The 13,555-nt window shown below is 43.5% G+C and overlaps 1 protein-coding gene across 3 annotated transcripts in view; it reads right to left on the reverse strand.

Moving 5' to 3' along the window:
• Positions 1-13,555, reverse strand: part of LOC135324727 (lipoxygenase homology domain-containing protein 1-like) — a 117,832-nt gene that overhangs the window by 60,857 nt on the left and 43,420 nt on the right. For 2 of the 3 annotated variants that reach the window (XM_064501584.1, XM_064501586.1), the window contains exons 16-23: positions 12,904-13,064; positions 9,696-9,993; positions 8,824-8,978; positions 7,407-7,540; positions 6,346-6,494; positions 4,994-5,098; positions 4,126-4,254; positions 3,214-3,378 (exon numbers count right to left, since the gene is read on the reverse strand). In XM_064501584.1, coding sequence (XP_064357654.1) covers positions 3,214-3,378; positions 4,126-4,254; positions 4,994-5,098; positions 6,346-6,494; positions 7,407-7,540; positions 8,824-8,978; positions 9,696-9,993; positions 12,904-13,064 — 1,296 coding nt within the window. The remainder of the gene's footprint in view (positions 1-3,213; positions 3,379-4,125; positions 4,255-4,993; positions 5,099-6,345; positions 6,495-7,406; positions 7,541-8,823; positions 8,979-9,695; positions 9,994-12,903; positions 13,065-13,555) is intronic. The other variant, XM_064501585.1, reaches the window with a different exon arrangement.

Below are 13,555 nucleotides of genomic sequence, written 5' to 3' on the forward strand. Positions count from 1 at the left end.
AATATCCTCAGTCAAGTCATTTCCCACCTCAGGCTCCAAAGTGAGACAGCATTCAGCTCAGAGTAGGAAAGCTGTGTTCGGATGCCTGCACATCTGATAGGTATATAAAGCTCCATTACAGCCAAATGAGATCTAACCGCTAAAGTCAATGAAGTTTGGAGAATGAGTCAGACAAGCAAGCGCAGGCATCTTCCTCAGGGTTAGCTGAAATGTTCTCCAGATCCACTGTCTGCAAATGACCAAATACCCATTGATAATAATGGCAGATTAAACACTTTGCTGCCATGAAGACATGCAAATTCAGGCGTGTGGGTCGGTAAACTGAACCTTCCCCCTCTCTCTTTTAATTCCTTTCTGAAATCTGTAGAAGAAAAATGCTAGGTGAGACTTGGGCATCACTCATTTACAGCAGAGACTTCTCTTTACCTCATCAGGACAAAAATCTCCGCTCCACGTCGCTACCCACGAGCACAGCATTTGACACCCAGCAGCACCATCAGGATCCATCCCCTGCCATCCCTCTCCCATACTCCGCCTACCCAGTTTCCACCATTTCCTGTCCCTCGCTCGAATCCTTTTCAGCTGCTTGTCATCCTGCACCCTCCTACGCTGCGGTCGCTTTAGTCATCTTTGCTATTCTTTACACTACAGTACTTTGAGCTTTATTTCACATTCAGCATCTCCGTTAGGATAGAGGGACTGTTTCTGGCACCGTATCTGTTGCTGCTGGAGTAACTCTGATTATGCATATCAGAGGCTAATCATTCATTAAAATCCGGGCTCTCTAAACCCAGCTCTCAGGAGAACAGCGATGAAGAAGTTTTCTTCTACAGAGAGTAAGCCTGAAGGTACTTAATATTCTTTCTGCCCAGCCCCGATGAAATCCACTCTGCTGTGCTGCAGGTAAACTGGAATAGTTCCTCCGATATGTAAGGAAAAAAAAATCCTGGAGATCAAAATCACATGCTACGCACTTTGAATTAAAAATGATCTCCTCCGCTGAAGTCTGTGGTGCTTGCTCTTGTTGCTTGAATTTTAACATCGGCTTAGAACTGAATCAGCAAAGTAGCACCATAACAAGGTCACTAACAGCACAACTTTCAGCTGTCAGACTCCCATTTCATTTACATGGCACTTTTAAGATTGTATCTCCACAGGCATGGTTTTAATTGGGATGTCGATGACATGTTTTCATCATCTGTTCCTAGCAAAACAGTTCTGGTGCAAGTCATCATAAAAAAAGTCAGACCATCTTAGTTACCTCTGGCAAACTGAAACCATCAGGTCAAAAATTAGGAAACTAGAGTATAGTAAATAGCATGATGGGAACAGTTTAACTGGAGAAACGACCTAAGCTGACACAGAGGCTGGTGCCACCCGCTTGCCAGAGAGGCCTGACTATTTTCTGCTGGCAAAAATCAGGTTTACACACACTGCATACTCAAAGACCCGGATTAATAAATGATATAGCCAACACATGCATCAAAATATATATTGACTGGGATAACACACAGGGAAAAGCCTGGTGAGAAGCACATGCAAGGTCTGTGGGTAATATTGACTCCTGTGAACATATTCACTGCATGGCAATTTCTCCTTTCAACCATAAAGACTGTTGTGTCTTCCAGCAGACTGATGAAAGTGCAGAAGGCAGCAAACAGCACCTGCCCTTCTGCTCCAGCAATTTTAGGGAAAGAAAGCAAGACACACCGAGAAATAAATGATGCCTTGGTCAAAGTGTGGGGGAGGCACAAAGAGAGATCAATGGCAGGTCGTCGGAAATGAGAGATGATTTTAGTTTACAGACTGCTGGGTGTGAGGATCTGGAGATTGGAGGGTAGGCCAGACAGTGTGTAAGAGATCTTCAGCATTAACCAGGGTGCTTGCAGTAAAAAAGAAAAAAGAAGAAGAAGAAGAAGAAGGATCCAAAGCAGCTGACAGTCTTCCATGCGGTTATTCTCACAACTACTTATAAAGCAGGAAACTGAGGCAGAAAGAGAGAGATTGGGCAGCAGAGGGAGGCATATGCTCTAACTTTTGATATCTAAACAGGTGACTTCAGAAGGTAAGGTTCTTGATATAGTCCATGCATACACTGAGGAATGCAGTGAACTAGGAGACATCTTTTTCTATCAACTATTTGAGGGTTTCAGGCTCCAGGTCCTTAAATGTGATGGTGTGAATGACTTATCAGTTGCCCACAGTGACCCAGGAAGCACCTGGCAGGGCTTGGGGTGGAAATCAACTCCTCAGTCTTGGTCTGGGCCCTCACCATTGTGGCATCTTACTTAATGAAGGGGAGAGCCAACTTTGATAGTCCCCTGAGGGTGGGCTAGGAAGAATTTGCCAACAATTTGAAATAGGGCAGGAGGTAGGAGTCAAATACAGTCCCAAGGCTATGAGTTCCCTACACACATTCATGGATGCACACATAAGCAAGGGAAAGGGAGGGCTTAAGAATGAGAAAACCAATGTTTCAAGTAATTTATTTCAAGAAAGCTGTTTTATCTGATTCTTGATATCCTGGAGACAGCAAAAGAATTTGCCTGAACAAAGAAGTTTGGGGTGTCATGGCATACTGGAAAATTATCAGCTTAGCACTCAGAAAGAGCCCTCAAAAGACACTGGGTTTACACCAAATATTAATTTAGAAAGGAGTGAAGTGAAGATAAAGGAAAAGTTGGAGAACGCCAAAACAGAGAGTGCAACAGTCTATCAGAAAAGCACAACATCGAAGAAATTCTGGAAGAGGATATTTCAGCAAGAGAGGGATGCACAGTGCCAACAGCCCTGGGCAACCAAGGAGAATTAGCTTGAAAGAGAGACAACAAGTCTCTACTTTAACAACAGAAACATAAATATTAGAATGGAGCAGGATCAAAGGGAAAACTGGAGACAAGGAAGCCAGCTCAGGAATGGACCAAGGACTTGGAGAAGATAGTGCAAGAGGGAGCAAAAGGACAATCATAGACAGCCACATGTTTTCTAACTACTCTCTGATGTGGCAAATACAACACATGGAGGTGGGAAATGTTAGTCTAGAGCACCCAGAGGAACTTTCTTGTAGTAATAGGAGTAATTGGTATGTGATGTATTTACAAATTTCTCAGAGCAAATTCCAGGGAGATGCCAAGTCTATAAAACCTCACTAGCTCATGGGGTTTTATACTCCATAATGACGGGTGTATCCTGGGGAAATGGCATTCTGCTCACATGGGATATATTCTGTTGTCTGCAGTTCTGCAGGGAAGATAATTCTCTCAATGGCTCCATCGTCCTCTGATTTATCCAGCCAACGGCCACAAGGGAACTTGAGGCACCGTCCCAGGGATGGGGCATCGATTTCTACCCACTCCAGGAACCAGCCAGTTGAACTACCTGCGGCAGGAGGGATACAGGGATTAACCCACAAAGCCTTCACAGACAACATCAAATGAATCTTTGTACTCCAGGCCTCTGAGAAATAAATCTTGCTTCTCTTTTGCCAATGGAAGAATAGAATAGAAATCATAAAGATGATAGTGACACTCCAGGTCTGAACTAATGCGCTTTACGTTTGTGTTTGCAACAGGCTAAAGGTGTGCATGTGGAAGGGATAATTACTCCCTCACTTGGATTAATTTGTCCTTGTAATAAGACAGAGAAATTATCAACAAAGATGTCCTTTCATGCCCCATAGGGAAGAAATCCATATGTCCTATCACTGCTTCTCTTGTCTGTAGGAGAGCCATACCTATGTCTAAAAAGCAGCTAGCACTTGATGACGGAAACAACAAAACCATTAACAACTAAAAGAGACTAATTTCAAGTCTAGAGACCCTACGTAGAACACAAGAAGCCACCAGGTTTTGACATGTATGAGAATTCTCTCCAGAAAAGTGCTTGCAAAATTAAAGAGTCTCTTGCAGAGAGACAAAGCTACCTGGAGTTGCCACCATGTGCTCTTACTGCCACAGTCATGGCAATGGCATTAATGGCAGTGATAGTGACTGCAACAGCTGAGGAGACAGCAAAGATCTGCGACCAAAAGGTTAAGTTACCTTTAGGGTTTTGGAGAAACACTATCTTATACAGCCATGCACCTAACACACTAGGAAAACCACATAACAAAGCAGGTCATCTTACCTTTGTTGTCATGGCCTATCTTGATTTTTTTCAGGTCTCCAATGTCCACAGACTCTACTGTAAACTCGTCTACCTTCCCACGCTCAAATTTGTTCTTGTTAATCTTCGAGGCCTTTAGGCTGATGATCCCTGTTGTAGTGATGCAAATAGACACTGTTTAGTGTACGAAACAAATCCGTTGTGAATGTCACCAGTGGAATGAGGGAAGTGGCTGAAATGTAAAGAAATGGCTTTTCACCTCAAGACCTTAGCATTGTCCCTCCCTCACTCTGAACCCTAGATCTATAGCTGTAGCAGCATCCCTGGCCCAAAATACATATATTCCCTGCTCTAGTGATGCACTGGCAGGGCCACAGAGCCAGCACTGTTGCGGTTGCTGTTCCAGGTATGGAAAACCCATTAATTCACTGCCACTCTCACAGCCACCACAGTCACTGCACACACAGCTTGGCTGTTTCCAAGAGGATTTGCTCTTCAGCTGATTAAATACTTCTGGGGCACTCAGAGAGGCAGAGGAGGGCTGGATTGCAGGAGCATGCTGATTCATCGCTGAGGAAAGCAAATCATTCACCACATTCACCACTCAGGGATGCAGTCCCAGTCAACTGCGCTGTTTCTATAATTGAAATGAAAGCCTTTAGATCGGCAGCTGGTGCAAATCAGCCTCTCAAAGTTTGACAGCAATTTACAGCAGCTGATGGTACGTTCCCAGCTATCACAATGTATGTGGAGACAGCAAGAACATGTGGTCATCCTAAGAAGGGAGGAGGAGCAGGTATTGAGGGAACAAGAAGAAACTGCCCAGCCTTTTCAGGGAGTTACGTCTGGCAGTGAGGCCTCATCCCTTTCCATCACATAGTAGTCATACCTGTATCATCTTTACTTCCATAGAGAATGATGAAGACATTGGCATCTGTCCCAGCGTTCTTCTTGTCCCCAGTTTTCACTTTCACAGTGTACGTCGTTGATTTAGCTGTCAAATAAAATATCGATTTAAAAGTGTGAAGTCTGAGCAGGAATTAATTCTGCTTTTCTTTGCATATGTGTGTTTGGTTCGGGTTTTATTTTGACAGATAACAGCCATATTGTAATCTCTGATTCTTGTCACATGCTGTGATGGTTACTAGGATGAGCTGGGCTATCTGGCTGTACAGTCCTCTCCCGCTCCGGTCACGCAGTACATAGTCTGCATCTCGACAGGCAAGAGATGTGCTCAGACTTCCCATTCGCTTCTGGGGAATCTGGAAGGCTCCTCCAAGCTGCCTATGCCTTCAATACTATTTAATTTAAAAAATAAAACTCTTTATTCTAGTAGCGCCAAATAATATAGGTGCCTATACCACGTATCAGAAAGTATGTGCACTTCGACATATATAGTTCATGTTCACAGGCACACCCTTCACAATGGAATCATTAGGGAGGTTCCTGTCACACCATCATCTAGAAAGTGCAGCACACAAAAATTACAGAAAATTCCAGTATAGTCTTCACTGCACAACAAAAGCCTGCTCAAGATTTCCAAAATAGTATTTAGGCACATGCATGGCTTTCCAAGTCACTGTTCATGCAACAGGTCCTCCTGAAGTAAACTGTTGACTATCCATCATTTCTGGAAGTCATTCGTATATTCAAGAGCCTATGGTGGGGGGGTGTTAAAGGAGAGTTTTAAGACCTTTCACTGCCACTGAAGCCAGTGGAAGTGCTGGGCACGCAGCACCTTGCAGCATCAGACCCAGGAGCAAGAGGCACAAAGTTGTTTAAGAGGATGACAGACATAAGCAGCAAAATGGAAAGGAAGACAGATTTAGGTCCCTTCCCTTTCTCTGATAATGTTTGCTCTCTGCTCAGTTTCATGTCCAAATGTTTAACGACATGAAATGGCTGGGATTTATGGCTTGGATTTTAATGACTAATACGCATTTCATTTGAGGCTTATTCCATGAACTGCTTTGCAAAAGATGATGACCAAATGTGTAAGCCATCTTCCTAGCTTTTGCACTTTGGGTCCAATCTTGCAAGATGATTAAATCACCTAAAAATGAGGAGTGTCCACTCCTCACTGGCTGACATTGCACTTCACACTTCATTTGCACCTGAGATCTTCATGATCTGAGGCAGAATTATAGCCCAGTGTACACTAACGGCTAACGCCCTTAGCACTACTAATAACTTGGTTTCTCTTCAACCCCGTACTGGAAGAAATACAAGGCTAACATAAACCTTTCTGTTCCAGGCCCAGCGTTGCAAGCGACTGGCCATCATTTTCCGAATCTTTCTTTACAAATGCTTCATCCACTGGGACCAGCTCCCTGACAATCTGACCGTCATCTTCCTCAACTGCTAACCACCGTTGGCATGGGAAATAATACCTACAAGAATGACAGCAGCACCCAGCACTTACACAGGACTTCACGGCTTTAATGACCTAAATAAGCACAAATCAGAGGATACTTGAAACAAAACAAGATTACTCAAAGCTGAACAATACATTTGCTTTCATCCTTGGGTTTTGGTATTGTTTGTGTGAACTTTACCCAGAAATAGGTCAGGGAGTTCTTACTGACAAGTGCTCCTAGTGAGCTGTGAGCCCCATATACCCGACTCCTACCCTCCCAGGAGAAGTTAAATAGCTCAAGGGAAACTCCAGTCTCCCAGGCACTGTATGTTTACAAACAGCAGAACCATCTTGAGGTCCTTACCAACAATCCCACCCACCAAAGCATTGTGCAGCTTGAAGCATGTGACTTCAAGCATGTTACAGCCCAAAGGCAAGCCTGTACTTAAGGTTTGCAACAGCCTAGGCTTGCTCCCCCAGCTGCCTGTGAAATTCGTGGGAGTTTGCCTGGATCAGGACTTGGCCTTGGTGCAGCTCTTTGTGTAGGGACAAAACACAAGGTGGGAGGTCGGGTGCCTCCAGAGGGGAGCCCCAGAAGGAGGCTCGTGGGTGCAGATTCTGCAAGGGGACCTCTTCAGGATGGAGAGTCCCTCCCAGGAAAAACAGAGGAAAAGCTGAATTTTCCTTCCAAACACTGCTGGTTCCTAAACTTCAGGGATGCTGGGACAGCAAAACCCCACACAGAGGTGCCCGAGAGCGATCTTACACTCAATCTAACAGCACAACTGTCACAAGACTCCCAAAGGATGCACACTCTCTTTGAGGTAGTGAGGAGGTAAAACCATGCCCCTCTGCATCTCCTCTGCCTTCCTGCAGTTTTGCAGGCTTCTTAGGAGAACGAGCCCCCATTTCTGACCACATGAAAGGGGTGCGACAGGCTGCTCACGTGGTGCTCTCCTTGAGATCAACGATCTCTACTCTCTCCAGGAACCAGCTTGAGCTACCACCAGAGTTATCGTGGCGGATCCGCAGCTTCTTCAGCTCACCCAGGTCAATGGCCTTGATGGTGAACACATCTTCCTGCACAGGAGACAAGAGGCAAATGAGTGTGTTTCCCAGAAAGGGAGAAAAAAGGCAGTAGCTGGGCCAGGATAATTTATTTCCATTAAAACAAAGGGTATCTGTAAGTGTCCTTTGTTTTCTTAGGGCTGGAGGTACTAATATAGTTACAAGCTGTGAGCTCTCCCATTAGCACTTGCGCTTTGCTCCTGCAAGGCGGTACCAGCCACAGGGCCCTTCTCTTCTTTCTTTACCTCATCCACACATCAGCTTCTTCTAAGTTTAACTCCCCTCTCCTAAATCTCAGTCCTTCCAGGGTTAGCATTCTCCCTCCCAGTTTGAATCTGGGACTGACTACAAATGTACTAACTCTACAGAAACTCTCCTGTGTGCCTCCATGTGCTTTATTTCAAACCACAGAATTTTTTCCTTTTGTCATTTACCACAACCATGAGGTTCATTCATTAGCAGTATTAACGTGACAGGATGGGCCTTGTTATCATAATACTCTAAACACCTTAATGTGATTAACTTGTTGGTAGACTTTGCGTTTCTACTCCCAAGAGCAGAGGGCGTCACGTTTGCAGCTTGGAGTTCTTCCCACTGAATGAAGAACCATGTGCAGGTTGCAGTTTTTTCAGTGCCAAACTCATAAATCACAGCTAATAGCTTATTTAACAGCCTTAGGTTCTTTCTACTGATTGCAAGTTTTCCACATCTGCTTATTGTTTCCATAACTTTTCGTTATTCAAAATTATTCCTTGAATAATTTCTGCCAGTAATAGTTGCTTAATTGTTCATAAGCATTTTTATGGCAAATATTAAATCTACAAGAGATGTTGTTTAATTGGACTGGATTATAATGTAATTATAGCACACCATGTGATATTGCTTTTTTTCCCTGACTGGTTGAGTAGAACATTTAGAATCGTATTTGCAATCTGAACACTGGCATACTTGAACTGCCTAACAAATGCTCTCCAATATTAATATAAAGTCTGTGGTTTTCAAGTATTCCTGCAGGAACTGTTATTACCAGAACGCTTACAGGAAGCAGGCACAAAAGGTGGCTCCAGTGCAGAAGAGTGTTGAGCTTGTTATTCAAATGAATTTCCTCTGGAAAATGTTTTGAGGCATTTTGCTTTAGATAATATATTTAAGAAATAAAACACATCTGAGCTTCAAACTCAGAAGAGGAAGCCAAGCCTTACTGAGAAGAGACAGTAATGAATGACCAGCTTGATAACTCAGAGAGAGCTCTGCCAGCTTTCTCTTTGCTTGAGTGAGGTGAGCTCATGCATTACCTGGCCTTTTTCAAACTTGTCGAGGCAACTGGACCTTTTTAGCTGGCGTTCACCCGTGTCTCCTCTTCCTACACCATAGATGTTCAAGAAGACATTAGCGTCAGTCCCAGCCCCCCAAACATTCCCAGTAAGAACATGGACTTCATATGTGTTCTCTGCAAGTGAAAGTGCAACGATAAGATAATGAGAAATGTGAAGATGTACATGGAGGAATATGGAGATAATAAGAAATAACCACACTGCACTAGATCCATGGTTCTCAAAGGTTTTGTTTGGAGTTTGTTAAAAAAAAATCTGTATCTTTCTTCTTTCATCCTTCTCATTAGCCATATAAATAGCTAAAGCTAAACTCAGCTACAGCGGTAACTTGGGGAACTCACTACCCAAGTTTATTACACATGGCACAAGATCTTTTCTGAAACATCCATCCCTCTTGTTTTGCAGAGGAGGGTGTTGTGGGCAGAGGGTCCTGCAGGCAGGAGACAGGGAAATGGTGCAGCAGGCAGTCACAGCTAAAGCCTTTAACATCACAAGTGCAGAAAAAGAGCAGAGGTAAATTGTGAATGTTTCGGCTTCTGAGAGCTTACTAGGTACTTTCTGATCTTCCCCAGATCAGTGCTGGCGAAACCTACAGCAGTGCTCTAGGATATTCCCATTTCGGGCCGTTTCTTCCATCCTCTGCCTGAGATTAACCACCATCCTCTTCCTCAGCAGAGCTGACAGACCAATCCATAGTCTAAGCTACACTGCAGGCCTGGGGCAGTGGGATGGCTCAGGGACCACGCACACTCACACGAAGCACACAAAGTGTTTATCATCCTTCACACGATCATTACATCTACGCACACATGCACATTCACTCTGATATTTACCCTCTAGGGCAGATTCTCCATCAGGTACCAGCTCCACCACAAGCTCCTTGTCCACTTCATCTCTAGCCAACCAGCGATGTGCCACAAATGTATAGACATCCGTTACTTCTTCCGCCTTGGCCTCCTCCTCTTCCTCCTCATCAGACTTTTTCTTTTTCTTCTTCTTCTTCTCAGGCTCCTTCACCTTCATGGCAAGCCGCTTCAGTGTGACACTCTCCAGAAACCAGCCATCCCCAATGCCTTTCCCATCATGGCCTATCCGAATCTTATAGATCTTGCCAACATCTGCAGCCTCTATCTGCCACCAAGAGAAAGTCAACACCCAACAGAATATAAGACATCTTCATTTCAGAAAGAACTGTCACCAGTGCTGTCCTAAAAATGAGGAGCATCGCCTCTATCACCCAGAACATCTGACTGGAGAAGCAGGGATAAGGTCATTTTTTAAACAAGTTTACCTTTACTTTTTCCTTCCTATTTTATTCTTTCGTACTTCCCATCACCAAATCTCATCTGAACAGACATACAGAACAACTGTGGCAGAGACAGGAGTTGAATTCATATTTACTGGGCTCCCCACTTCTCTGTTGTTCTCCTCACCAGTATTGTCTCCATGTTGGCATTAAGAGTGAAGACACAAAATATTGAACTAGCTTATGAGTTTTTCAGTGCATGAATTATTTTTTGAATGAATAATAAGATATGTTCAATATATAGTATGAGACATGAACCAGGCAAGAAGCAATAACAGGATAGGGATAAGGCACTAGACTTGGACTCAGAAAACCTAATCTCTGACACAGATTTCCTGTGTGACCTTGGGCTTGGTCTGCCCTTCTCCTTACTTGTCATATAGAAAATGAGAAGAGTATCTTCTCACTTCACTAGGGTGTAGAGAGGATAAAATCCATTAGTCACAATGATGCATCAGTGGCAGAAGGCTATATAAGTAGGAAGATTTCCATCTCTCTAGTAAATACAGCAGATAGATTGTTTTAGATTATTTGTCCAGATTGCTACTAATGAGGTTGAATAGAAGGTTTTACTGCATACAGCCCCCCAACAACCAAAGACTTGTCTCTGATGATTGCCTATGCCGATAGGCAGAGTTTATGTTATAAAACTAGGAAACATTTGCTTCAGGCTGAAATTTGGCAACTTGACATAGAAGGCTTCAGTCGAGAAGCATTTTTTTTTTCTGGTTAGATTAAAACAAAATCAATTGCACACAGGATGCTTATCAGAAAACTAAAATTGATCCAGCTGTCCAGGCATAAAGAATGTGTCTTTATACTGCTTCACCCTTAAATTTTCTGTGATCACTCAGCATGCTCTGTCTATAACTGATGGTATTTCCTATTAACATGTAGCTCACAGTCTTATTCCTGCCCATATCTTTCTGTAAATATTCATATCATAAGAGAGATAGAGGATCTGTCTATTAATGCTTTATAGCTTCTACCTTTTACACTCAGAAAAAAATCACAGAAAATGGGCAGAACTTTAAAGCCCAGCAATCAACATCCAAGAGATGATATAAACATGGCCATGTAAACAGAACATTGTACATATGGCTTCATTATAAATCTGATATTGGCTAATAGCTTTTGCTTATAAATTTTGGAAAGCTTATTTCCTTTAAAATGAGAGAAGCCTAATCTTAAAATTATAAATAGTCTTTAAAAAGCAAGCATTTATAAAGTGCTAGCAATCTTAAATCACAAAGAACTCAATAAAAATGGATAAACATCACTGACTCCACTTTATAAAGCAAGAAACTAAGGCAAGAGGCAATGAATTGATCTCAAAAATATACAGTTCAAAACTGTGGCAAAGCTCCGGTAGAAGACACCTCCATTTGACAAGTGGCAATGGAAAAGGTCTCCCAGTCTTGATGGGGGGGGGGGGGGGGGAAGCGTATGATACTAGCTCCAAGTAGATGCTTGACTGTGAGATGAGGCGGCTCTCACTGCAATGGGACTACAAATCCACAAAGAGAGCTCAAGGCACTGCAGTGCTGAGCCTTGTGCTGTTAGCACTTACGACAGATGTGTTTTTAAATCCTGCTTCCATCTGGATTCTGCATTGTGCTGTCCAGATGTTGGCATCTGCTGAGTTTTCTTCCATACCGAAGGATGTGGCTGTGACATGTCCTGACAGCATGTCCTCTCCCTGTTCTGACCCCACATCACAGCAATAACCAAAACCACTCCTGCCTTCCAAATACTGGTTTCTCTGGCCAGAAACTCCGAGCAAGAAGGGCAGAAGTGGACCACAGCACACTCAGGAGCCCAGGAGCTTTTCCTGGATAAACCAGGTCCAGGCTCACATGCTCATGTTAAATTCAAAGCTTTTCCACCCTGCTCATTGTGGGGTTGCTCAGAAAGAAGTGTGACCTCCACGGTATAAAGCTGCACACTGTGAGCCCCTCCAGAGCTTCGTGGCAGCTTAGCAGAGACCTTCTGGAGCGCAGCTGTGGAGGGCGGTGACTAAATCCCACTCCCAGCTGGCAGAATAGAAGTAACGATACTGCCATACATACAGGCATTTGAACACAGACACAGCTGTGAATTGCTCAGCTCCTACGTCAATGAGTCTGCCAGAGCACCTCCGTTACCTAATCGCTGGCCAGACCAACAGTCGGAGGAGTGGGCTGCACGTGTCAAGTGCCATGGCCGTGCAGTGCACATCAGCCTAGGGGCACAAGTAGTACCATCCATGGGGCAGTCACACCTTCACAGAAATTAAAACAGCAAATGTTTGCAGGGTTGGGCTAGTGGTAAGTACCTATGGCAATGACATGTGTGACTAGAGGCAAAGTCGGAAGTGAGCAATTCCTTATATTCTGTATGGGGTTCCTTCTTGCCCAACTAGATTAAGAAAAAGTGAGGTACAAAATATAAACTTAAAGTCTTTCGAAACCTCAAATGGGTATCACCTTTTGAAAGGAAAGGCAAATGAAAACAGTTGCTGGACTATCCTCTAGTAGGACGCCTTTGCTATGAGTTGCTGTAATTATGAAAATCACTCCATGAGGAGCAAAAAGCAAAAAAAAGACGGATAAAGGACAGAGGATACAAAATAGACTTGGCAATTTTGTTGAAGTCAATTATTTTGATAACTGGCCCAGCTATTTTGTTGATACCTAAATTTTGGCTGGTCATTTTTTTCCCCCTCATAGAAGAATCAAAGGCTGCCTTCGTCATACCTTGAAGGTATCCGTCGCTCCCCGTTCGAAGTTGTTTGATCTGTTTTCCAACGTGAGCAATTCAGTTTTGCCAGTCTCCCCATAAATCTGCATGAAGACTTTGGCATTGGTGCCTGCGGCCCGCACGTCTCCAGTAACTACAGACACCTCGTAGTTTATCACTATTCCAAAAATAAATCAATTTAATCAGCAGAGAAGTTCAGATACAACATTCCCGAGGGCTGAGACTCAAAACGAAATTACCCTGTCTTAACAAATGACTGTGTAGCTGAGGCAACTGTGTGTTTGCTCTTATCCAAATAGTATGTGAGATAACATGACTATTTACTGAGGACTAACCTAATAGTTTTCCCTTCCACAACATTTAAAGCAGTATCAGAGAGGTGGAAAATAGAGCCTTAAAAGGGACTTTCAGGTCACTATTAGCTATAGAGTGGTTAAAAGATCTCCGTAATACTGGAGATCATTTAGGGATGACCTAGGGAGGGAGTTACACAGAGCAGAGGAAAAAAAAAAACCATCTTTCTTCCTCAGGATCCCAAGGCAAGTTTTAACATAATCTTAAAGAATGATAAAGACTGACGTAAGTCAAATGGACATGAGCAAGGCACAGAAAGGTGAACAAGGCCAAACCCACTGATACAGTAACGGA

This window comes from Dromaius novaehollandiae, chromosome Z (assembly GCF_036370855.1).
Source record: "Dromaius novaehollandiae isolate bDroNov1 chromosome Z, bDroNov1.hap1, whole genome shotgun sequence".
Lineage (NCBI taxonomy): Eukaryota > Metazoa > Chordata > Aves > Casuariiformes > Dromaiidae > Dromaius > Dromaius novaehollandiae.